General features: G+C 41.4%; 1 protein-coding gene across 4 annotated transcripts in view; it reads left to right on the top strand.

The window, feature by feature from the left end:
* DNAJC6 (DnaJ heat shock protein family (Hsp40) member C6) overlaps window positions 1-25281 on the top strand; it is a 73888-nt gene that overhangs the window by 32032 nt on the left and 16575 nt on the right. For 2 of the 4 annotated variants that reach the window (XM_087719524.1, XM_087719521.1), the window contains 11 exons: window positions 216-265; window positions 387-535; window positions 2558-2692; window positions 13451-13584; window positions 15662-15856; window positions 16566-16683; window positions 18255-18334; window positions 19743-19936; window positions 20128-20208; window positions 23282-23722; window positions 24815-24964. In XM_087719524.1, the coding sequence (XP_087575650.1) occupies window positions 216-265; window positions 387-535; window positions 2558-2692; window positions 13451-13584; window positions 15662-15856; window positions 16566-16683; window positions 18255-18334; window positions 19743-19936; window positions 20128-20208; window positions 23282-23722; window positions 24815-24964 (1727 nt within the window). The remainder of the gene's footprint in view (window positions 1-215; window positions 266-386; window positions 536-2557; window positions 2693-13450; window positions 13585-15661; window positions 15857-16565; window positions 16684-18254; window positions 18335-19742; window positions 19937-20127; window positions 20209-23281; window positions 23723-24814; window positions 24965-25281) is intronic. The other 2 variants (XM_087719522.1, XM_087719523.1) reach the window with 2 other exon arrangements.

The raw sequence follows: 25281 nt of genomic DNA, 5'->3' as shown, positions 1-25281 counted from the left end.
TATTAGGTAAAAAAATATTATTTATTAGGTAAATATTACTGTGTTTAGTCTTGATTGTAATAAGTATGGGAAATATGATTGGTCCCTAAAATATCCAGTGAATGTAAAAAAAAGGTGATAATAAAAGTGAATTCTTGATATTTTTTATCCGACAGTTGTATACGTCTGCATTAACCAGAATTTACTTTGCTGTTCTCTTCTGTTTCCTTTTATAGCTATGCCAAGGGAGAACTAGATATTTCTTATATTACCTCAAGAATTATTGGTAAGTGATCAATTATTTGAGTAATAAAGCAATGCAGCAATCTCCAACTTCTCATTGCCCATTTTATTTGGGTTTCACTTCAGAATATATGTTTGTCGCCCCCGCCCTCATTTCTTGATAGTGATGTCATTTCCGGGTGAAGGAGTCGAACTGGGATTTAGGAATCATATTGATGATGTGCGGACATTTCTTGATTCAAGACATCCTGATCATTACACAGTTTTCAATTTGTCACCAAAGTCTTATCGTACTGCACGTTTTCATAATAGGGTAAGTTTTGCTGGTGCAGTGATGTGACAAAGACCACGGTAAAGTTGTGATATTAAAATAATGTGTAGCTGGTGCCATGTCGATCTGCCTTCGAAAAGAAAGAAATGTCATATTGATGATCAGAATCAAGACAGATTGGGGCAATCTCTAAATTCCATCAATTTCATCCATCTTTGGATCAATATTTATTAAGACACTGTACAGCAAAAGTTAAAATGTAAAAAAAAAGATCAGAGTAGAATAATAATAAAAGAATGTTACTACCACCGATTTCAAATTTACAGTAAAAATAATTTTTTAAAATATACTTAATTTATTTCACTGAATGGTTAAATATTAGTGGCTAATCTCAATTCTGCAAACTATTTCTGAAATATATTGCCAAGAAAACTGCAAGGACAACTGCAGTTAAGTCACCAAAAATCAGGAATCAAAGGTATGCGTGCAAAACATGCACACATGAATCAGTTCTGAAGGTTAACTCCAAGGAATTCTAAAACTACTGTATTATAATAGCTATAGTAACAGAATCTTGAAGGTTTGATTGTTTCCTATGTAAGGTATTCCTGTAGAGAGGCCAGATTGTTTAATCAATAGTCATTAAGAGACATAAATGTTCACAAAAAATCTTTTTCTACTCTTTTGGGTTGGAGGGAGGGGACTTATCCATTTTTCTCCGACTCATGGAAGAATATCATTATACTAAAAAATTGCTATACTCTGGATCTTCACATAAATAAGGAGGTTTTCTTTCTTTCCACCATGTATAAGCAAAACAAGTCACATAACTAAAAAAAAATAAACTAATCAAACAAACACCTTGAAGTATTAATTAGCAGATGGAAGTTGCTAAAGTTGAGACTGATAACAGAATTTTAAAATCTTTACATTATCATTTTAATAGACACCTTACTAAATAATATTTCTAAATTAATAACCCATTTTCTTCATATTGCCATTAAATGGATTATAGTATGAAATCCATGCATTGCCTGTTCCTCTTTATGTCACTGGTTTGATTTTTGTTGTTCAGTTGCTTTGTCATGTCCAATTTTTCAGACCTCATGGACCATGGCATGCCAAGCTCCTCTGTCTTCCCCTGTCTTCCCAAGTTTGCCCAAACTCATGTTCATAGCGTCACTGACACTATCTAACCATCTCTGTCATCTCCTTATATTTTTGCCTTCAATCTTTCCCAACATCAGAGTCTTTTCCACAGCTTGCTAAATTTCTGAATTCACATAATGTGCTGTGATTAGGTGTAACAGCAGGGACAATCATTTGTTTCAAAATAGTAGGTGAAACCAAGGTGTTACAGCAAAAACCTTATCCTGTTTTACATTTGTGTAAAGGCCTTTTATCTCCTGCATTTTGAAGGTCAGGAGCAGGGGTGGGCTGCTGGGGGTTTAGACGGGTTCGGACGTTCCTCTAGTGAAGGTTCTGTGCGGTTCGGCAAATCCGCAAATCCCACTCCTGGCTGGTCCTGCCCATTCCTCCCCGCTCCTCCCACCCCTCCCCTTCCTGGAGTCTCCAAGTGGCCCATTCACCATGCCAGGTAAATACAGGGCCTGCGCGGAGGCTCCGGGCGGGGGGCAGAAATGAGCATACTGGAGGTTCTTGGAAACTCCATTTCCAACCCTGGGAAAAGCAGTTTGTGCTCTCCCAGAGGCTCGAGGAAAGCATCCGGAGTCTGGGGAGGGCAAAAAATGCCCCCCGCCATGGTGCAGGAAACCGATTAGCCCATGCCCACCATGGCCACACCCACCCAGCAACGGGGCAGCGAACCCAGGGCTGCAATTTTTGAAGCCCACCCCTGGTCAGGAGTTTAATCACCCCTGCTGATGAGCCTGATCATGCATACATAAATCATATTATGTGATGATATGATTTATAGAACATACTTGGGTCTTAAAATATGCCAAACTCAAAACTACCTGACCTTTTTCTACTTTCTTTTATACTGTGCAAACCCAGAAGATTGTTACTATTGTTCTGACTTGTTTTCGCTCTGTGCTTCTTTAGGTATCTGAATGTAGTTGGCCAATTAGACAAGCACCAAGTCTCCACAATCTCTATGCTGTTTGTAAGAATATGCATAACTGGTTGCAGCAGAATCCCAAAAATGTTTGTGTCATTCACTGTATGGTAAGTCAAGCAGTAAGTAACCATTTGTATGTAGATCTATATAGAAAAAAATATTTGAAATATAAAGCTTGACATAAATTAATGTCCTTTTAACGAATATAGACTGTTGATTTTTGGAAAAATACTGATGTAGAGTACAAACGATATAAAGAAAAACTAAAAATTGAAAATTGACTTGTGGCAACAATATGCGGAGGGCAGTGCTAAAGTCGACAGACACTGCAACATTTTGAGATATTTCTTTGTCAAATCTGATAAGAGCCTGTAATGCTTTTGAGTTTTCTCTTAGCTAGATATTTATAGCTTTACTGATGAAAAAGTGGAAGACATGGAATATCATGTTCCTGTAATTTTATTCCTGCAGTTTTTTGTATTTGATCCACATTTGTCTCTAATAAAAAAATCATCAATTTTCATTTCAATGGAAGATGTATTCCCTATAATGGTGTTTGCAGCATTTTATTTTTATAACTATTGTGAATAATAAATATTTTTTAAAAATGGACTGCTTAGTTTATAGGGTTGTGTTCTTAGAGAATTTAGAAGTATCTCAATAGTGCTTTCAGTATGGTAATTGGAAAACTTGGTATCATTTCCAACATCTTGCCAATTACATCATGAAACTCATGATACTGGTTTTTCATCACTGCTTTCTTCTGGAATGCTCCTTATTACTTTCAGAAAAGGTGAAAGTGCTGTGTCAGCATCAGCAATGGATCGTATCACAAATGTTATAGATGAAGAGAGACATCTTGAATGCATTGTATCAAAGGCACCACCACAATGCAATATCCATAATATGACTGGGTTTGGAGTCATATTATAGATACTGATGATCAATGTATCTTTGGGGAGTTTTATGTGGCTGTTCCTGGAAACTTTACAGATATTACTGGAGGAACAATTGTCCATCCTAATCCCTCTTTCAAATCTTATCTGAGAATGTTAGGAATGGATTTCCAAAGTGGCAATTCATTTGTTTATATAGAAAAAAAAGCAGCCTGACAGTATTTTAATACTTTATATTTTTGAACACATTAGAACTAAAGCAACGGCTGCTTAAAGTATTTACCACCTACTCAGTTGCATGGAGAGTCTTTGTATCAGACCTTTTAGTTCCTTGGAAAATGCAGTGTATTATAGACGTTCTTTCAAAAATTGGACTGGCATTTGCACTGAGTCAAAAATACCATGATCCATGTGGAGTGCTACTATATTAGAACATGTTTCCATAACTTTATTTTAGGTCTGAAAATGGCATCGCACCCTGCATGGGCAACACGGAATGTATGCACATTAGCCCTGAGCAGTACTTTAGATATCATTCTTCCTTTTACGTCTTACATAAACATTTGATATCAGGAGATGACTAGCAATTCTATAACAGTCTTGAATGTTAATTCTAGTAGGATCGTTTAAGTTGTTAAAATTAAAATCCAAACAATAAAATTCATTAATTCAATTTATGCCTTAATGATTGCATAGAAAGCAATCAGATGACCATTGAACTGTTCAATGGTTACAATTAACAGTTTGCTAATTGCTAAGGTCAGGATCTTAAGCAATCTGTAGAGAATTCAATACACTTAAAGCATTTATTTCAATAAGATAGGGGAAGTAGAGTATTTAGAGAAGTGATTTAATGGCGCCCACACAAAAGTTTGCTTGGAGTCTGAAAAGCAGAAAAATCAAAATAGAGACTAAACCCACTGTAAGGCTTCTTGCCATAATAAAGAAGAGATAGTATAATAGTGTACCATTAAGAAATAATTTATCCTTTTCTTGAGGATTTTAGCCAATTCAGAGAAAATGAACACACATATCGGGCAATGCACAACTACTCAATGTAATAGAGAATATAGCACTTTCATATAACTATGTATAATAGAGAAACTCAGGAAACCTAAACTCCAGGTAAAAAGTGTCTTCTGAAAAGGATCAGCAGCACTTCCAATTTAGGTAAAACATGAAAAATTAGTGACCTGTGCTAAACTGATTGTGCTAATCAGTTTAGCACAGGTCACTAATTGCTCATGTTTTATGAAGTTATTATGCAGTTCTTGATTTTTCTAATTTAGATAATTTTTGCTATAATGAGGATGAGAAAGAAGGTTTTTAAGGCAGAAAGAACATATTGGAAAGAGTGGAAGGAAGTACCAAGGGTTGTGCTGGTGAATGGTTGTTTAAAATAATATCATATCCCACATGTGAACACAAAAACTAAAATGATTTTTTAAGAAAAGATTAAGGAAGGAAAGCATTAGTTAAATAGCAGCACCCCTATATAATCCCTTGGCTTGATTGTTAATATCTTTCCTGAACACAATTTCAGAAGGGAGAGACATTTGCAGTTCTCCTATACTATGAATAAGGATGTTCAGATACACCAATACTTTTTTTTGCTAACTGATTTGCTAACTCTGTCAGTATTTTTCAAATTTCCCAGCAATCAATAATGCAGATTGGAAGGTTGAACATACCATTTTAGAAGTCACATCTACTCGCCATGGATTACTCTTCTTTTATACCTTAATGATACCAGAGGTTTCTGAGAAAAGGGTGTCAGAATGAGGGCATCCCATTTCTTTGCAAACTAAGATGACTTTGCAAGCTGAGCAAACTTCCCTTCCATCTTCATTGTAGAACATGGTTTTATTGTTGTTGTTTTGGCTTTATGGCTTGACTAGAATATTGAGACTAAGGAAATTATGGGTATAATTTAGGCCCTGGGGAAGCAAATCAGGTAACAATGGTTTACTTCCCTAAAACACAGTAAAGGCATTTTCATGGGATTTGGATTTTTGAGTGCAGGCTTCATAAAATTGTGTGCCACTTAGTTCTTCACTTGGCATATCAGGTCCTGCTCATCCATGATTCAATATTTTTTTCTATCCTCCTAAACCTGGAACCTGGCCTTTGTTCTCCAACAACAGTGATAATAGGAAGTTATTTTTAGTGAGCCAGCTAAGACCAAGAATAAATTTCAGTTGTCTTCAATCTCTGCACCCCTAAGTGATGTAAATATAATAAATATAGAACAATAATGCTTTCTCTAAGTAAGATCTCATATGCTTTATTCAGTTCTTCAGTGCGCTGCTTGGGGAGTTCAAGTAAATTTAGTCTATTCAACCAAGGACTGAGTTAATTTTCTTAACCATGCCTCCTCTCCTCATTGAGGTCAGTTTAAAAACTCAGTCCAGCCCAGTTCGGATGCGTGTTTGAGAAGTTCTCAGTTCTTGTGTGAATAGACTGAAAACCCTCCCTTAATCAGAATAGATTTTTTTTATTTTGGTCTTTAGTGTTTAGTCAGGTAATTATCTTTCATTCCTTTTGTTCAAAAATTGCTGGTGAGGAAATTTAGGGGCTTTTAAGCTCCGTATTGCTCGGAGAGCTTGCGATTGCCAGGGCGCTTGTCCAGCGGCTGCTGGCGAGCGCGGGGAAAGCAGGAGGCTTCCTGCTTCCACAACTGTCTTTTCCACCTTAATTGCTGGTCGGGGTCCTCGGCAGAGGTTCCGTTTTGTGCCCGACAGTTCCCTCATTGCCTGAAAAGTGTGGTGGCCATTTTGGGAGGCATTTTTTTTGCGCACCTTTTTCCCTGGCTGTTTCTGTTTGCTGCGCTTTCCTCCCAGCCAGTAGATAGCCGCGAGGGAGTGCTTGGCCTTAGCTCGGGCCTCCGGCGAGGCCTCCTCCGTCAAGAAGAATCCAGTGGACAGCCTAGGAGAGCTTTGGCCCCCTGGGCCATACTCCTGTCCATCGGACGTATCTGTGAGGCACCTTGAAACCACAGTTCATGCAGGTGTCAGGCCTGCTGCTTTGACAAACCCTCCATGCAACTGCAGACTGCGAGCCTCCTTCCCAGCTGAAGTAACCATGGCGGAAGGAGCCAAGAGGGCACAAGAGGAGCAACCATTCAAATGCACTAGGCCAGATCCCCCTGAGATGGAGGAGTGCAGGAAGGGGAAGGGAACTCCCAATCCCAGGGGCAGCAAAGCTTTATCCAAGGCCGAGGTCTGCAGACATTGAGCCCTTGAAAACTTTTTTGAGAGGGCCCAGAGGCCCTCTCTCTCTTTGGGCCATCAGTCCAGGGATCCTAGTCCTTTACACCACTCAGGAGATCCCAATTCATCCCTCCCCACAAAGGGACATATCCCCTTTTCTGGTAGATGAGGGGTCCCAGCCTGCTTCTCCAGTAGCCTCTCTGGCAGCTCTATTGGTCCAACAAGACCTGTGCATATTTCAGGCTGACGGGGTTATCCTCAGGTTGGATCCGGCGTTTTTACCTAAAATGAACTCCTTGTTTCATAGGACTCAAGAAGTGATTCTTCCCAACTTTTGTCCTCGTCCTCGCTATCCCCAGGAATGCACCTGGCACAAACTGGACATGCAAAGGACGATTCTCAGATACATCAAGAGGACGGAGGAGCTTTGCCACTCCGAATCACTCTTTGTTTCTTTTCAGCCTGGATCCATGGGACGCAAAGTGTCTCCGTCAACCATTAGCCGGTGGTTGAGGGCCTGCATTAAGTTGGCTTACCAGTACCAGGGCAGGGCGATATCACCTAGAATCACAGCCCACTCCATGAGGAGTGCCGCGACTACACCTGTGTGGGCAATGCAAACTTCAGTGGAGGAAATTTGTAGGGTGGCCACCTGGTCGTCTCCAACTCTGTTTATTAGACATTATCGCATTGACTCTTACGCTTGCGCCGAGGCTTCCTTCGGGAAGAGAGTTTTGTAATGGGTAGTTGCAGCTCCAGACACCCTGGGTAATTTTTCTTCCCTTTCTGGGATAGCTTGGATATGTCCCTTGCTTGGAATCTCCAAGCAGCGCACATGAGAATGACCATTGGCTTACCTGAATGGTTGTTCTTTGAGCGCTGCGGGAGAGTCCAACCCCGCCTTGGGCTTCCTTCTTTTCTCTGGATCGCCTCAGGCTGTGTGGAGCAATTCTTCTGTTGGCAGAACATATTGTAACGTGCGTGGGTTGTTGTTGTGAGGGAATTGACACGCAGGAGCCATGTGCAAGACAGATCTTTATTATAACACAGGTGACAAGCGATTCACGTGGGGGCACAACATAGAAAAAGTGTCCCAAGAAAGAAGGGATTTTGATGAGCCGGAGTCCACTTCCATCTGACACGGCTTCCCTTCAATCAGTATTTTAATATTGATTTTGTCCGTACCCTGTGAGGATGAGTTGATGGAGGTGTCATGCAGGGACGAAGAAGCTTGATTGATGTTAAAGCATTCGTCTTGACGCTGAGCAGGTTTCCGCTGCTGCGAGCTCTTCGGCGGGGGTGGAGGAGGACCATATGGAGGAGGTGGCTCGATTGCTGCAGAAGGAGTAGGAAGTGAAGCCTTGCAGACATGGGCTAAATGTCCTTTCTTTCCGCAGCGGCGGCAAACCGCTGCCTTGAAGGGGCAATTAGCCCGGGCGTGCGCTCCGCCACAGCCAATGCAAGCAGAGGAGTTTGAAGGGAAACGGCTGATGGCTTGACTCTGTCGAGGCTGCTGACGGCGGGGTTGTGCTCCAAGTCTATCTACCTGAAGTTGTTGTAGATAGTCAGGCAGGGGGGCTAGCTCATCAATTAGATTTGTAATGTACGTTGGCTGCTGGAGCGGAGGAGGAGTTGGAACGGTTGAGGCTTGAGTGGCAGGTAACCCTCCAGCAACCGTCATCTGCGCGAGGTAGCATTCTATTTCGTTGGAGGATGAATCTGCCAACTCCGCAGCGCGAGCCTCGTCTATGGCATAAGCTAATGTGACCTTAGGCTTGCCCAAAAGTCTACGCCTGAGAAAAATATCCTTTAGGCCACAGACGAATTGCTCTGCGAGATTTGCCTCAAGATCTGGGAACTCACACTGCGCTGCAGCAACTCTCAAGGCTTGCAAAAATTGATTTACCGTTTCTGCAGGCTTTTGGACTTGCCTGCGGTAAGCGAAGCGTCTGGCTATTTGAGATGGAGTAGGTGCGTAGTATGCCTGCAATCCGTCTGTTAGTTCTTGCCAGGTGAGGTCGTACACCGCTCTAGGGGCAGCAAAGGACCTTGCGGTGGCAAACATTTCTGGGCCACAAGCCGTAAGGAAGAACCCACATTTCCTCGCTTGAGACTGACCTTGACGGTTGTTAGCGATTAAAAGCATTCAAACCGTTCAAGAAATGCCTCCCAGGTTTCACCTCCAACCCCAAAAGGGGCAAACATTGGCATTCCGGCCATAGCAGTTGGTTGGAGAAGTGGCAGTTGGTTCCTTTTTCTTCTGGTTACAGGTCCCCAGTCCTCGTCGCCAGTATTATATCTTCAGGAATGAGACAGAGGCTCGTGTCCGGTAACTCTGTAACCAATTTATTTTAACACAACTTGTAACAGTAACAGGTAACAACCAGGCAGGGTGCTGGTTTAACAATGTAGCAACAGAAGGATGATCTGTGTAGAGAGAGAGGCAGAGAAGCAGCTCTAGCTGGACTGGAGTGTTCGTCTGCTCTGGTGCTGAACAACTGACAGTTTGAACGAGTCTGCCTTTTATAGTTCCTCAGACTCGCCCGGCAACTGACAGGTGCGTCTGATTGGCTAAGACGCGCCTGGCTGCTGCCGAGCTGTCATTCGTAACAGCGAGGACTAACTTTTACTATACAACAGAACACACAACATGGACAATTCCATCACAGGCTACCGCATTCATTTTTAAACTGATCTCAATGAGGAGAGGAGGCATGGTTAAGAAAATTAACTCAGTCCTTGGGCGAATAGACTGAATTTAACATTTGCTTGGACTCTCCTGCAGCACCCAGGTAAACCAACGGTCATTTTCTCTGGGGTCCCAAAAGGAGAAATAATGTGTGGGCCATCCTTGATTGTTAGCGCAACAAACAAGTATCTTATAATCCACATTTTTGTATACATGTCATTAAAATAATCAAAATAATACATACAATAACTCTTCTGTCATATTCCTGTCATTCCTATTTTCAGATTCCCAATTTCTAATATTTGATTATTAGCAGCATCCCCTCTTACCACTATGGCACCTACTTCTAGAGATTATCAAATCTGATGATGTCATAAGCAAATGACTCATTTGAGAACCATGACAGACGCATCAAGCAAGTTATTCCCCTTCTCCACCAACAGAATTTTGACAGCTGGCCATCAGAGTCCACCAGATTGAAGAGATGATACACCTGACATATCCTAGAATTGAATTACCGTATTTTTCAGAGTATAAGACACACCTTTTTCCTTCAAAAAAGAGGGTGAAAATCTGGGTGCATCTTATACAATGAATACAGTCTATCTGGCCTCCCAACCCCTCCCCCTTTGCAAAAAATGGCCATGAGTAGCCTTTAGGAGGCTTCCAGAGTGCTGCTGGGGGTTGGGGAGGGCAAAAATGAGTGAAAATGGGGCGTTTTTTGCTCATTTTTGGCCCCTCAGCCCCAGGAACACTCTATAAGCCTCCTAAAGGCTATTCATGTGCCTTTTTGGACAAAAACCAGGCCGTTTTGGGGAGGTCTGCAGAGAGCAAAAACTTTTTTTAAAAATTTGCCTCTTCAAAATCTTGGTGCGTCTTATACTCCCAGAAATACGGGACATTGGCATTGTTGCCACTTTTAATGGATTCTCCTGATTTGCCCCCAAGCAATTTCAAAGATGGTCACTTGCCACCAGAGGTAAGGCTGTCCCAGCTGTTGATGACTTTTTGTAAACCATATGAAGACATCCTGTCCCAAGGATGCTATTAACCAGATAAATAAATTTATCTGGAGGGACCTCTTCAATGCCAAGTGGTATAGGAATGCTAGTATACAGATCAACTGCCATATCCATGGAATTCCAGGTGGTCAACCTGGAGTAAAAGTCTGTATATTTATAATTCAGTTCATAATATTTCTATTTATTAGATTTCTAGTAATCAGCATTTTTTCCCCAAATACCTCTTTCTTTACCCTTCTGATTCATGTTATTGATTCATAAGGTACGTCCTAAAATAACAAAGAATGAAGTAAGACATTTTCTTCTATTTCTCCAAAGGCGCAACACTGCAACAGAATGATGATTCATAGAGTTCCATGTAAGGGAAACATCATTATTTCCATTTTGTAAACAGCCTTTTGACACTCAATTCTTTCTTGACTACTTGTGTAGTCTTGAAATTATAATATGGAGATCAGACAATCATACCTCACTGCCTTCTAGATACAGACTTTATAGTAAAGACGCTATAAATCAGAAGGTGCAGGGAAGCTCATTAATAATAAGACACTAGCTCTTAAAATCTAATCCAATTTGTATAGGGAAGCTGTTAAGACTCAGATATAGGCAGGTAGATTTGATTTCTCACTTCAGTATTGCCCATAGAAACTCCATGATATAGTAGTGTAATTGATGGAAGAGAATATTTGTAGCTCAGGATGCAACTGAGCAGTCCTTGGTCTTGCAGAAAACAACTAGGCTCGGAGAGCACCATGGACCATACAGTACTGTAATGATGACAAAACCTATATTTAAACACTAAAGAACATCTTACTAAAAGTTTATTCCCACAAGGTAAATTCTCATGGATAAAAGCTAGTCAGAACTATATCAGGATAGTGAGCACATGTCTATCATATTCCATCTTTATTTATTTAAATATTTTATCCCACTATTTTAAAAAAATGCACTTAAATTGTTGTATATTCCATACTTGTTTATTCTATACGACAGGCACAGTCTTCCCTATTTATCATTTCATATCAAACGTAAACAATGGCAAACTTCATATACAGTATCATATACAGGGGAGATATTCACTTACCTTCACTGCAAGTTTGCAAATGTGAGTGCACGCACCCCCTCTGTACATACGCACAGCCTTCCGCACATGCACTTTTGGTGAAAAACAGCCTAAATGGAATGCCATAGAACTGGGATGGGGGGAGGGGTGCACCCACAATTTCCGGTTCAGGCAAACTGGTCTGAACCAATAGAATGCTATCTTTATCATTACTCGTAAAGAATGGTTTGTGGTTTGGTGTGATGCGTGAATCAGACTACAATAATCTTGCTTGAGTGTGATGTGTAGCCATGGCCTTTCATAGGACAATGGAACTTATTTTATTTTACCTTTATTTTTCCTGAAACTCTCACAAATCCCTAAAATATTTTGTTTGTTTAGCAAATTTATATAGCCACTGATCCACCTAAGGAACTCTTGGAGGTGGATAGAAATAAAATAACCAGTGTACAGATCTACAAAAAATAAACTGGGTTGAAACTCCTAAAAATTATATTGTCAACTCATCAAACAAACCACATACACAGCCAACCTCCAACAACTTTCTGGCAGGGGAAGTACTGTAAAATCTCCATTCCCTCCCCACTCCAGGGGAAGGTTACTGCAAAATCCCCATTTCCTCCCGATCAGCTGGGACTTGGGAGGCATAGAATAGATGGGGGCATGGCCAGTCAGAGATGGTATTTATCGGTTTTCCGAACTACCGTATGTTTAGGACCATAAGATGCACCTTTTTCCCTCAAAAAAAAAAAAAAAGAGTGAAAATCTGGGTGTGTCTTATACACTGAATACAGCATTTTTTGCCTCCCGAAACCCCGCCCCCTTTGCAAAAATGGCTGTGCAAAATTTCTGCTACCGGTTTTACAGAATTGGTCAGAACCTGTTGAATACCACTTCTGGTCCTAACTCTGTATCAGCAATGCAGCTGAAGCATGCATTGCCTCAGTATGTAAGGGACAGCTCTTTAAATCTCTTTGAGTTGCTGCTTTGTTTATTGGGGAGAAACCACATATTCATCCTTTTCTGCATATGGCTTTCATGCAAATTATATACTTACTAAATTCTACAGCGGCTATATCCATTCTGATGCCCTCCAAATATAATTTTTAACTACCAATCTTATAATTTCTCACAGTTGACCATGAAGCATGGAATTCAAGAACATTGTAATCCTTCACATTTGAAGGCCATGAAGTTGTTTATCAGATTGCTCTGAAGATCAAAGATTCATGGAAAGGAATGTTACAGAATTATCTCCTTAATAGCGATATTAGATTACTCTGACTACATCCCACAGCTGGGAGCTTTTCTCTATCAAACTGATTATTGGAGTATTGGATACTTACTCTCTGTAATTTGAATGCTTCTGGTTTGTTGTGACGGACACACTCTAAGTACACTTTAATCAATGATGACTCACTTCTGGCATAGCTGGGAACCATTGGTAGGATGCTGTTTTCTTCCGCTGCACCTCTGGATTACAGTAGAGGAAATGAGAGAAATATTCTACCCTATTTGTTCTTCATCTTCTATTTGATGGACTTGCTTTGTTATAGTCTATCTCCAGCTGAGCCACAGTGCCAAATATAATCCCATTCTAGTTTTTAACTCGTTGTTGTATGTTTCCATCACACCACATAAGAAGGAAGTTTCACTGTCAGTGTCTAATGGTCTTTCCTTTGCATAGGAAGCACTTGTGTATTTCTAAATCTTTTTACACTTTTTTAAAAAAATCCTTTGATGCATTAGAATTGACCTAAGTCAAATGTTTGTTTCTGTTTAATCAGTGTAATAATCCTATGAACATTTTTTTCCCAGAGGGAAGCATCTCAAAAGAGCTTCTGCTAAGTTTCTGTTGTAGTTTTAGTTTCAAAGCATCATTGAGAAGATCTTGTTTATAAGGCTTTGTATGTGTTTAACAACAAAAAAAACCAAAAACCATGGCTTATTTGCAAGGTGAAATTTTCCTGATTGAGGGTTTTGCATTTTGTCTGACAGGATGGTCGTGTGGCATCAGCAGTCTTAGTCAGTGCAATGTTCTGTTTCTGTCATCTCTTCTCTAATCCAGCTTCTGCTGTTCAATTGCTAAATTCAAAGAGACCTGGAGTAGTACTCTGGCCATCCCACAGAAGGTATAGTAAATGTGTTTTATGACTGACAAATCATGTACAATGCATATTATATCAGGGGATACTAATTCACTTAGCAATAGCAACAGCACTTAGACTTACATACCGCTTCACAGTGCTTTACAGCCCTCTCAGCAACTTGCCCGCAATAATATGAACTTGGAAGGATGGAAGACTGAGTCAACCTTGAGCCTGGTGAGAATCAAACTGCTGGCAGTCAGCAGAATTAGGCTGCAATGCTGCATTCTAACCACTGCACCACCACGACTCTTAGTTCCTAGATCCAGATTTTAGTCAACCTCATCCCTCTTTGTGGTGAGTCAGTGGTTAGAATACAGTACTGGAAGCTACTTCTGCTGGCTGCAGTTCAGCAGTTCAAATCTCACCAAGCTTAAGGTTGACTCAGCCTTCCATTCTTCCGAGCTGGATAAAATGAGGACCCAGATTGTTGCGGGCAATATGCTGACTTTGTAAACTGCTTAGGGAGGCCTGTAAAGCACTGTAAAGTGGTATGTAAGTCTAAGTCCTATTGCTATTGCTCTTTAACACCAACAGCTACCTTTATTTTTGTTCCTTTGAATGTTGACTCCTAATGACTACCTAAACAAATCTCTGTAGTTTTCATGTCAAGATTTTTTGTCACTGTCTTTTCCCAGGGTTGAGATAGAGAGTGACTAATGCCAGGTCATCCATTTTGTGTTGTGCCTAATGCAAGAGTAGAACTCATGGTCTCCCGGCCTGGTGCCTTAACCACTATACCAGACTGGCTTTCTAACAGCTTCCTAACTGCACTGAAGTCAATGGGAATAGTTTTATCACATTTGGCTGAGTGGCTAAAGCTTGGCAAGTGTTTTAAAAAGTTTTTCAATGATAGTATGAAACATTCAATGTTATTGAAGGTTTTTGTACTTCTGGATGCATTCTCAAACATATATCAAGAGAGTCCTGTTAAAGTAAGGTTCTTCTAATTACGTGGCGGCAAGAATCCAGTTGTTCCCAAAGAATATAAATATTTGGTTTTAGACAGGAAGCCATCACCTTTTCAAAAGTAGAAAAATGTGTATTTGGACAGAAACATCTAGATCAGACTGCCTCAGCCTGATTCTATCTTCCCAAGTGGAACTCATGATGGAAGTCAGGGGTAGGCTTCAAAAATTTCGGCAATGGGTTCTCTGCCTGGTTGCTGGAGGGCGTAGCCATCGTGGGCATGGCCTAGTCAGCCTCCTGCACCATAATGGGGGGTGTTTTCGCCCTCCCCAGACTCCGGAGGCTTTCCTCGATCCTCTGGGAATGCAAAAACTGCCTTCCCCAGGCTTCAGAGGCCCTCCGGAGGCTGGAAATGTTTCTGGCCTTCTGAAACTTCTAGGAGGCCCACCCCCCCTCCTCAAGCCTCTGCGTGGGCCCTGCACTTACCTCGCATCCAAAATGGGCCATGTGGAGACTCCTGAGAGGGGAGGGGAGGGGGTGCGGGGCCAGTCAGGGGTGGGATTTGGAGGTTCTCCAAACCGGGCATGACGTTAGCTATGGGTTCTCCCAAACCCAGGCCAACCTGTAGCAGCCCACCCCTGATAGAAGTTAGGCTACAACACACATGGAGTGGGGACAATACCATTGGGAAAATTGATTCTATGTCAAGGCTGAACATGGGCTACATGCAATTTATTTTGGGACCAGTACTCTTCTGGGCCACTTGTCACCCAGCTTGTTGATGGATAGCTGAAAATAGGAAAGGACGGTTTCCAGAAAAGCAGCAGCAAAATGAAAATGAATTTATTTTGCCACTTTTGTATATTAAGTACTAATTCTCTTAGAGGCAGGGAGAGCTTGCTTCTGTAGTTTTTAAGTCAAATGTATCAAATCTATATTTTTATTTGTTTTCTTCCTTGATTAATTCATGATTTTTCACTGGATTTGCTCTTTTGACATTAATATTTGCAAGCATGCATTAGAAATTAAATTTTCTTGACTGCTGTTGAAAATCTTCATTATGATAATCAACCAAGTTCCCTGTAGAGCCAAAGTACATAGTCAGCAGAATTTTAGACATGTAGAATTTTATGAATCCCATTTTTCATTGCAGGTATTTAGGATATATTTGTGATCTAATAACAGACAAACCTGTCCAGCCTCACTGCAAGCCTATAACCATCAAATCAGTCCTTCTTAGCCCAGTGCCCTGTTTCAACAAGCAGAGAAATGGCTGTCGGCCTTTCTGTGACATCCTTATTGGAGAAACTAGAATATTTACAACATCACTGGAATACGAAAGAATGAAGTAAGCTCCTCTCTGTTGACTGCGCAGATAAAATCCCACTTTGGTTGTTTAATATGTACCTATCTATGGTAGCACAGGTGAGCTAATTCCACATACCTAGGCACCCTGGCTTTCAGTCAATTATGATTGATGTTGATTGGATCTCAGCAGCTACTGCTTCCTTCAGGGAGGTAGAAATCTCAGTTGCCTGAACTGCTTTGAAGGATATCCTACATCCAACCATCCATACACTCCTCCCTTTAGACTGACATCAATTAGCCAACCCTTTTATGCATCTAATGTACATGGATTCCGTATGATATTTTGTGTCTTCCTCTGAAGTTTTGCTTTTGCTTCTGAGCAGCTTGATTGTTACACATCTGCTAATACTATTGCAGTATACAATAATGTTTGATCATAAACAGCTTACATGCAGATGCAGTGAAAGTCATATGAGTTGTATAGTATTTACTATAGGAATTGTTGTCTGTATAATCTATGAATTAAACAGTTTTTAAGAATAGCCAGATCATTACATTTAGAAGTTGGAATAAATATGAACAATATTTTTATTTTAATCCCAGCACTGAGCTTTTTGACTCCACCCAACTTAACAATACTGAAGTGCAAGGTTCAACTGCTGGTTATGACGCTTTGTTCAATGTGAATTCTGTTATGAGTCTCATGAATACCACTTTAGGCAGAATGTTCTGCTTGCTTTTTTCCTTAGGGAATTCCGTGTTCAAGAAGGAAAAGTTGTTATTCCACTAGGAGTCACTGTCCATGGTGATGTAGTTGTTGCTGTCTACCATATGCGATCCACCATTGGGGGACGACTTCAAGCTAAAGTATGAATTGATATATCTTTTAAGTGCAAGGTTGAACATTCAGGCTGATCTAAAATATTTTAATAGTATGGTATAAAAATTGGATTTAAGCATATTACTCAGAAAAACTGTTAGAGTAATGAGTAGTTTCACCCTAGTTAAAATGGTTGGATATGAAAAAGCAATTTTGAAAAGTTGTGATGTTTCTTACTGAAATCCCTTTGGTAGCTGAAGGAATAAATTTGCTTAGTTAATGGTGCTAAAATATTATTAATACCAGTACTTGATGTCAGCAAATAGGAAGTGGGCAGATTCATTCATTACCATGGTTGCTGGAGAAAGAACACACATCATGCATATAGCAAGGGTTGTGTCAACAGTAAAATGAAAAATACTGCTTCCACAACCAGTCCAACCATTAAGTAAAATAAGAATGTGCTTATGGCATAATAGTATATCCCCCCCACCCCAGCTATCATGCCCTTAACCCTGTCACTGTCAAACTCAACTTTAGTTTTTAATCACTTATTGGGTGTGTTCTCAGTTAAGCAATGGAGAGGCCAATGGACACTGTTGTTGGGCTGTGCTTATTGCATCTGTTGGCTTTAATTCAGCTCTGGATCAATCAGAAAAATCCTATGATTCCTAGTTAACAGACTTAGAGAATAGTTATTGAGATACCTTGATCCTAAATTTAGGGAGAGGGGAATGTGTAGATGTGCCACTAGTCTGAATTTAACCATTAGCAAACAAATTAATGATTTACTGATTTATTTCCCACTTTTTAATAAATACCTCAAGACAGCAAACATCTCCAACACTTCTTCCCCCTCCTATTTTCCTCACAACCACAACACGGGGAGATGTGTTAGGCTGAGAGAGAGTAGACTAGCCCAAAGTCACTCAGTTGGCTTTCATGCCTAAGGTGGGGTTTGAACTCTGGGTTTGTAGCCAGATGCCTTAATCACTAGAGCAAATTGGCTCTCTAGACAAAATTTTTATTTCTTTATTGCGTCAATATGTTTTTGTTTAATCTCTCTTTAAAAATAGGATAAGCCAAGTACATTGACATACAGTGAAAATACACCAAGGGGAGGAGGAGTGGGAAAGAAGAAAGATGGGCAGAGAGGGATGGGAGAGAGGGTGGGAGGGAAGGGGAGAAGGAAGGGGGGGAGTGGATTTGGAGAGAGGAGTGGTAGAGGGGGAGGGGAAGTAGGGTAGAGGGGGATGATGGAGGGAGATAGAAAGTTGGAGGGTGGTGGAAGAAAGAGGTGTATGGGGAGTGGAAGAAGTATATTGGGTTTCTATTTTCTGGGGTATTGTTGACAAGAGGAATTGATGCAATTATTGTTTAATACTGTATGGTGTTGGCTATGCACAGTATACATGTGAGTGTATGAAAATGAAAATGAAAAAATAAAAAATATTACTCAATACAAAAAAAAATATGTTTTTGTTTTGTTTTGATGCCTATAGTAATAAAATAAAGTGAATTACAACTTTCTTGATAGTTCTTCCATGATAAAATATCTGAATTTCGTTATGGTTTTGTTTTTTTAATTTTAAAATTATGTATTTAACAATTCTTACAGATGACAAATACACAAATGTTCCAGATTCAGTTTCATACTGGATTCGTACCTCTGGGATCAACAACATTAAAATTTACTAAGTAAGTACTTCTAGGACATCAAACTGAATGAAAGTGGATATCATGAGATCTTATTGTAATAAATAGCTCACAAATCCAACAAGTGGAAACTGTAGATTTGATTTATTCAAGAAATATTTACTTTACCTTCAAAACAGGAATTTTTGAAAATAGGATATAGAATATAATTGTATAAGAATAATTACAACACATTAATGAAATAAATTGAACTGCAAAAAGTGAGTAAAAGATCCAACATTTCAAAATTAATTTTTAATAAATCAAACACAAGCAGATTCTAATAGACCTATAGTATAGTACCTAATTACAAGAGATATGGTGGCTCGGTGGCTAAGACACTGAGCTTGTCATCAGAAAGGTTGGCAGTTTGGCGGTTCGAATCCCTAGTGCCACATTACTCGTCCCAGCTTCTGCCAATCTAACAGTTGGAAAGCATGTAAAAATGCTAGTAGAAAAATAGGAACCACCTTTGATGGGAAGGTAATAGCATTCCATGTGCCTTCGGCTTTTAGTCATGACCACAGAGACGTCTTCGGATAGCGCTGGCTCTTCAGCTTTCAAATGGAGATGAGCACCACCCCTAGAGTCGGGAATGATTAGCACATATGTGCAAGGGGAACCTTTACCTTTATAGTACTTAATTATTGAAAAGTTTAGACCACATGGGAATTTAAAATTAATTTCAACTTATTTTTCTGCATCACGGTTGGATATCCTACATGATTCATGTAATATATGAGTAGTGAGCAAGGTTCAGCACTCAGAAGCCTGAAAACCAGTCCTTATATAGAGATGAATTTAGGTAATTAGAGAAGCTAACAGTGCTAACTCAGCCAGAGAATTCCACTTAAGTCCTTTCAGCTGCACTAATAATTCTGTTTCTCTTTTCTGTTAGCCGAAGAAGTCTGTCAGTGCTCAGGAGATAGTAACTGAGTTGTATTGGCAGAGGTGTTGAGTAGGCTACAAGGATCATAGCTTCTTCTGTGAATGCTTTGGTTGGAACATGGGTTTCTATAAAACTATCTCAAGCTGAACTAGGTTTTCATCAAAGAAAACATTAAATGTGAATGAACCTTTTTATTTGCTTTTAAAGGAACCGTATATATCTTTTCCTTCAGGCATCTTTGAAATATTTTCTGCATTTGGAGTTTAGGAATACATGAAGTCCAAAATACCCTTCTCTGTTTCCAATGAGAAATGCACTCCAAGGTCCAGATACTTAAATGTTAAATTAATTTTTATTGGGAAGTTCTATAGGACTTCTTGCTTATCACATGACATTAGTACTTTATTTAAAAAAAGAATTAATCATATTGTATAAGTAAATTGTCATTATTATATTCAGGCTCAAACTATGATTTAACAGGTGATCTTCAAACCATTTCTTTGAATTAATTTGAATCTTTAGGCCTGAGCTGGATGCATGTGACTCACCAGAAAAATATCCCCAACTCTTCCATATCATTGTGGAAATTGAAATTGATTCTGCTGATAGGCAGACTGACTTAACTCCTCCATGGGAGAATTTCACCACAAAAGACATCAACCCAAGCATTCTTTTCTCATCGCATCAGGAGCATCAAGACACCCTTGCTCTGGCAGGTAAGGAAGGTGTTTGTTTTATCTGGGGGAATAATCCCCAACCTGGGGCCCACATAGATGATAGTTCCACTTCATAAAATCCCCAGTCAGCATGGCCAAAGACTGGAGATTTCAGCTTTCATGAAAATATCAAGCTTGGCTACTTTAAATTCACTCATCTTTGATTTATTTGGACTCCTTTTACATTATAGGTAGAAGTTCTGTAGATGCAGTGCAAGATAACCTAAAGAATGTTGGCCAGGGTGCATTCTTGTCATCTCTCAGCTGGCAAGGTACATATGATTTCTCCTCAAGTAGTCTATCTTCCAGAATTCACAGTTCATTTATTAGTTTCCTTTCCTCCTTCATCTTCCTGCCTCTTTTCAGGGACCTCGTACATATTATGCCATAGTCCAGACAGGCATTCTTTAATTTAGACCAAGTTCCTGCATGTGCATGAAATTCAGTTCACATTTTTTGAATCAGCTAGATTTATTCCTGCTATTTGCACGCAGCAATGTATGGCTGCAAAATGAATGAAAAACACCATACATTCATTTATATTTTGGATATGCTCTGTGCATTGAGAATTAAGCAATATTACTTACCATATTTTTTTGGAGTATAAGACTCACCTTCCCCCCCAAAAGAGAGGGTGAAAACCTGGGTGCGTCTTATACACTGAATACAGCATTTTTGGCCTCCCAAAACCCCACCCCCTTTGTAAAAATGGACGTGCAGAGGGTTTGGGAGGCCTGCACTCTACAAGCCTTCCAAAGCCTATGCATGCCCTGTTTTTTGCAAAAAGGGCCCATTTTTTGCTCATTTCTGCCCCCCCAGCTAGCAGGAGCACTTTGCAGACCTCTCAAACTCTCTGTACACCCTGTTTTTCACTAAAAAACGGCATGCAGAAGGTTTGGGAGGCCTGTAAAGTGCAAAAACTTTTTTTATTTACCTCTTGATACTATCGTCCACAATCTGGTGGATTCCTTAGTCGCTGCCTGGAATACAGCGGCGGCGGGGGCTCTAAACTGGATTGCGCCTTTGCGACCTCTCCGAGGCAGCGGATCCAGGAGGGCCCCTTGGTTTACCGAGGAACTCCGGGAGATGAAGCGCCAAAAGAGATGCCTAGAGCGCCGCTGGAGGGCCAGTAAATCTGAGTCAGACCGAACACTGATGAGAGCCTTTATCAGAGCTTATCTTGTGGCAATACAGGCGGCGAAATGTTCGCATTTTGCCGCCCTTATTGCATCCGCTGAATTGTGCCCAGTCGCCTTGTTTAGAATAACCTGCTCCCTCTTGAAAGGGGGGGATGCGGATGACCCTTTACAAGGTAGAGCTGAGGAATTTGTTCAGTATTTAACGGATAAAGTCGCTCGGATTCGGACAGAGCTGGACTCCAATTGCATGGTACCAGCCGAGGTACCGGGGGAAGGTCTTGAGCATACATTATGGATTGAGTTTCAACTTACTTCTCCTGAGGAAGTGGACAAGGCCATGGGAGCGGTGACTGCCTCCACTTGTATACTGGACCCATGCCCCTCCTGGCTGGTCTCGACCAGCAGGGATGTGACACGCGGCTGGATCCGGACGATAGTTAACACCTCTCTCCAGGAGGGAATTTTCCCGCTCCTCCTAAAGGATGCGGTGGTGAGACCCCTCCTGAAGAAACCATCTCTGGACCCAGCCATTTTGAGCAACTATCGTCCCGTCTCCAACCTTCCCTTTGTTGGGAAGGTTGTTGAGAAAGTGGTGGCCTCTCAACTCCGACGGTCCTTGGATGAAAGCGATTATCTGGACTCCTTTCAGTCTGGCTTCAGGCCTGGTTATAGCACTGAAACTGCTTTGGTCGCGCTGATCGATGATCTCTGGTGAGCCAGGGATAGGGGTCACCCCTCTATCCTTGTGCTCCTTGACCTCTCAGCAGCTTTCAATACCATCAACCATGGTATCCTTCTGCGATGGTTGCGGGAGGTGGGAGTGGGAGGCACCGTCCTTTGGTGGTTCTCCTCCTACCTCTCGGACAGGTCGCAGTCGGTGTTGGTTGGAGGGCAGAGGTTGACCCCAAGGCCCCTCAACTATGGGGTGCCACAGGGTTCGGTCCTGTCCCCCCTCCTATTCAACATCTACATGAAGCCGCTGGGTGAGATCATACACCGGCATGGGATTAAGTACCACCAATATGCGGACGATACGCAACTGTATCTGTCTGCCCCGTGCCAACTCAGTGAAGCAGTAGAAGTGATGTGCCAGTGCCTGGAGGCTGTTAGGGTCTGGATGGGAGCAAACAAGTTGGCACTCAATCCAGACAAGACCGAGTGGCTTCTGATGTTCCCTCCCAAAGATTGGCCAAGTATTCCATCTCTCAGGCTGGGGGGTAAAATTATACGCCCCTCAGAGAGGGTCTGCAATTTGGGAGTCCTCCTGGACCCCCAGCTGACTTTAGAACACCATTTGTCGGCTGTGACCGGGGGACCATTGCCCAGGTTCGCCTGGTGCACCAATTGCGACCCTACCTGGATCAAGAGGCCCTTCAGACAGTCACTCACGCCCTTGTGACCTCAAGACTGGATTACTGTAACGCGCTCTACATGGGGCTGCCCTTGAAGAGTGTTCGAAGACTTCTGTTAGTCCAGAATGCAGCCGCGCGAGCGATTGTGGGTGCACCCAGGTACACCCACGTCACACCTATCCTCCGTGAGCTGCACTGGCTCCGGACCCGCTTCAAGGTGCTGGTCATCACCTATAAAGCCCTACATGGCATCGGACCTGGGTACCTGAGAGACCGCCTCCTGCCGATTACCTCCCTTAGACCGATCAGATCTCACAGGTTAGGTCTCCTCCAGATTCCATCTGCCAGCCAATGTCGGCTGGCGACCCCCCTGGGGGAGAGCCTTCTCTGTTGCAGCTCCAGCCCTCTGGAATGACCTCCCCGTGGAGATCCGGACCCTTACTACCCTCCCAGCCTTCCGCAAAGCCACCAAGTCCTGGCTGCTCCAGCAGGCTGGGGGGCTTGTGAAATATCCATCCCCATGGTAACTGTGAATGTTGCGTATTTTAAAGTGTTTTGTCTATTTATCCCCTTCCCTTGTTTATTGTAAGCTGCCCGGAGTCCTTCGGGAGTGGGTGGCATACAAGACCAAATAAACTAAACTAAACTAACTAAACTCTTCAAAATCTTGGTGTGCCTTATATTCTGGTGCGTCTTATATTCCAGTGCATCTTATAGTCCGAAAAATACAGTAATTATTATTGCTGGTATTGTCTGCTTTCACATGTGGCTGTTTTCCCCCCAAGGATTGTTTTTTTCTGCCTTAGAAGAACCACAAAGTTGCTAGCTAACATTAAGCTGTTTTTACTACTTAGATCAAAAGGCAGAAAGAACCAGTTCTCATCCCAGCTCTGAGGACAGGGCAGCACTGGTCCATGAAGAAAGCGAGCAATCCGATGATGAACTCTTATCCCTCTCCAGTCAGCACAGTGGCACTAGCACTGACAAAATTCACGGCACTTCAAAGCACAGCAAAAAGCCGCAAGAGCAGCCAGGCCCCCCTCCACAAGAGGATGCAGATCTTCTAGGTTTGGCCGGTACTCCTATGAACTACTCAGCAGCCCCCAGTGCACCACCATCTAACTCAGACTTGCTGAGTGACCTTTTTGGGGTTGGAAATTCTGGAGGATTAAACCAAGGCAGTCAGGGACCTGTTGAAGATGTCTTTCAGATGGGTGGAACTGGTTCAGCACAGTCAACTCCACGGCGGTCTGCAACTTCAGCATCCCCATCGTTGTCCCCAAGAATAGGAGAAGGTAAAAAAAAAAAATCTTAACCAGAATCTTAAAGTACTTTACAAACAAAATTCACTTTAAGCAATTGATGCTAATCAAGAATCCTCATGAAAAAGAGTTGTGTCTTCCTTTGGATTTATAAATTACTTTTCATGATTATTAGTTTGGACGGCTACTAACTGCTAGGTTTTAAGACATGTGGATAGAAGAATTTTTTGTATGTCTCCTCAGAACTCAGATGTAAATGCCTCCAATTAGTGCTGGCCAATTTTCCCTATTTTCTAGCAGTTTCTTCACTCCCTCTCTTTTATGCAACTCAGGAGAATCTGGATTTTTTTGTAGGATAAGCATAGTATTGCACTGGGAGGTAAGAGAACAGGAGAGTTTCCTTATGTGGATTTTCAATGCTTTCTAGCCTAGTTGTATATTTTAAGAGAGACACTATGAATATGTGCAATATAAGATCCAGTCAAGAATCACACATTTGGTTGTTTTCATCCCAACAAGTAATTCTTTAACAGTAGGAAGATAGCTAGGAGACAATCAGGACTGCAAGATGAAAAAAATCCATCTTTAACAAGGAATGATTTATTAGGCTCTTGCTGACTTTATATATTGCTACTCTGGTCACTTGGTTTCTGCAAAGAATTGTGAATTCTATTAACTAGAGGTAATGCTAACCAGGTATTATTTACCTGGATGCTTTCTCTAGCCTGCATGTATATGCCAAGGGAGCAGCAGGACATGTTATGACACCTACTGGCGCATCCTATGCCCTGCACATGTAATCATTCACCTTATGCAATTTGAATTGTCTATTTACATTGTGACAACAGCCATTCTGGATAAGTATTTGCTGAAAGCTGTGTGTCATCTATCATCACCACAGCATGGGTCTAGTGTTGTTTTCCTAATGACTGCTATGATCCCTCTTCTCCATTTTTAAAATTAGATTAAAAGAATTGTGACTCTTGCTTTGGCAGTGGTTCACCTTAATGACACAGTTTATGTAAAGTTCAGAATATTACACTATTCCTTTAAAATATAAGTATATTGCACAGTATTGGAATAGAAAGAAGAAGCATGTTCTTAGAATTCACTTTTTCCCCCCAGCATCTGCCTTTGACCCATTTGGGGGTAGTCCTAAGCAACCTGTCCCAGATCTTTTAGGCTCTTTCCTTTCATCAAATGCCAAAAGTGATCCTTTTCTTCAAGCAACAAGGAGTCCTTCACCTACAGTGCAAGGGGATCCTTTTAACATAGGTATGATGTTTTTTTTATTTTTGAATTATGATAAAAACAATTAATGGTGCTAGCCTTTTCCCCCTTGAAATGTGGGTTATTTGCAAATGGAAGGAATAAGATGCTTTATTTTCCAATTTCTTTAAATAGTACCCTGTTTCCCCGAAAATAAGATCTCCCCAGACAATAAGCCCAATTGGGCTTTTGAGCACATGGGCTAAAATAAGCCCTCCCCCCAAAATAAGCCCTCCCCTAAAATATTTAAATGCATGTGTAGCCAGTCCCCGCCATGCACCTGCCATCCATGTGGAACGGCCTTGCGGAGGCGGCTCCTGCAA

Source organism: Thamnophis sirtalis, unplaced genomic scaffold (genome assembly GCF_051295495.1).
Source record: "Thamnophis sirtalis isolate CommonGarterSnake01/CBP01778 unplaced genomic scaffold, rThaSir2_p1.2 scaffold_7, whole genome shotgun sequence".
Taxonomy (NCBI): Eukaryota; Metazoa; Chordata; class Lepidosauria; order Squamata; family Natricidae; genus Thamnophis; species Thamnophis sirtalis.
The sequence above is the reverse complement of the archived record's forward strand: the minus strand, read 5'-3'. Positions and strand labels throughout refer to the sequence as shown.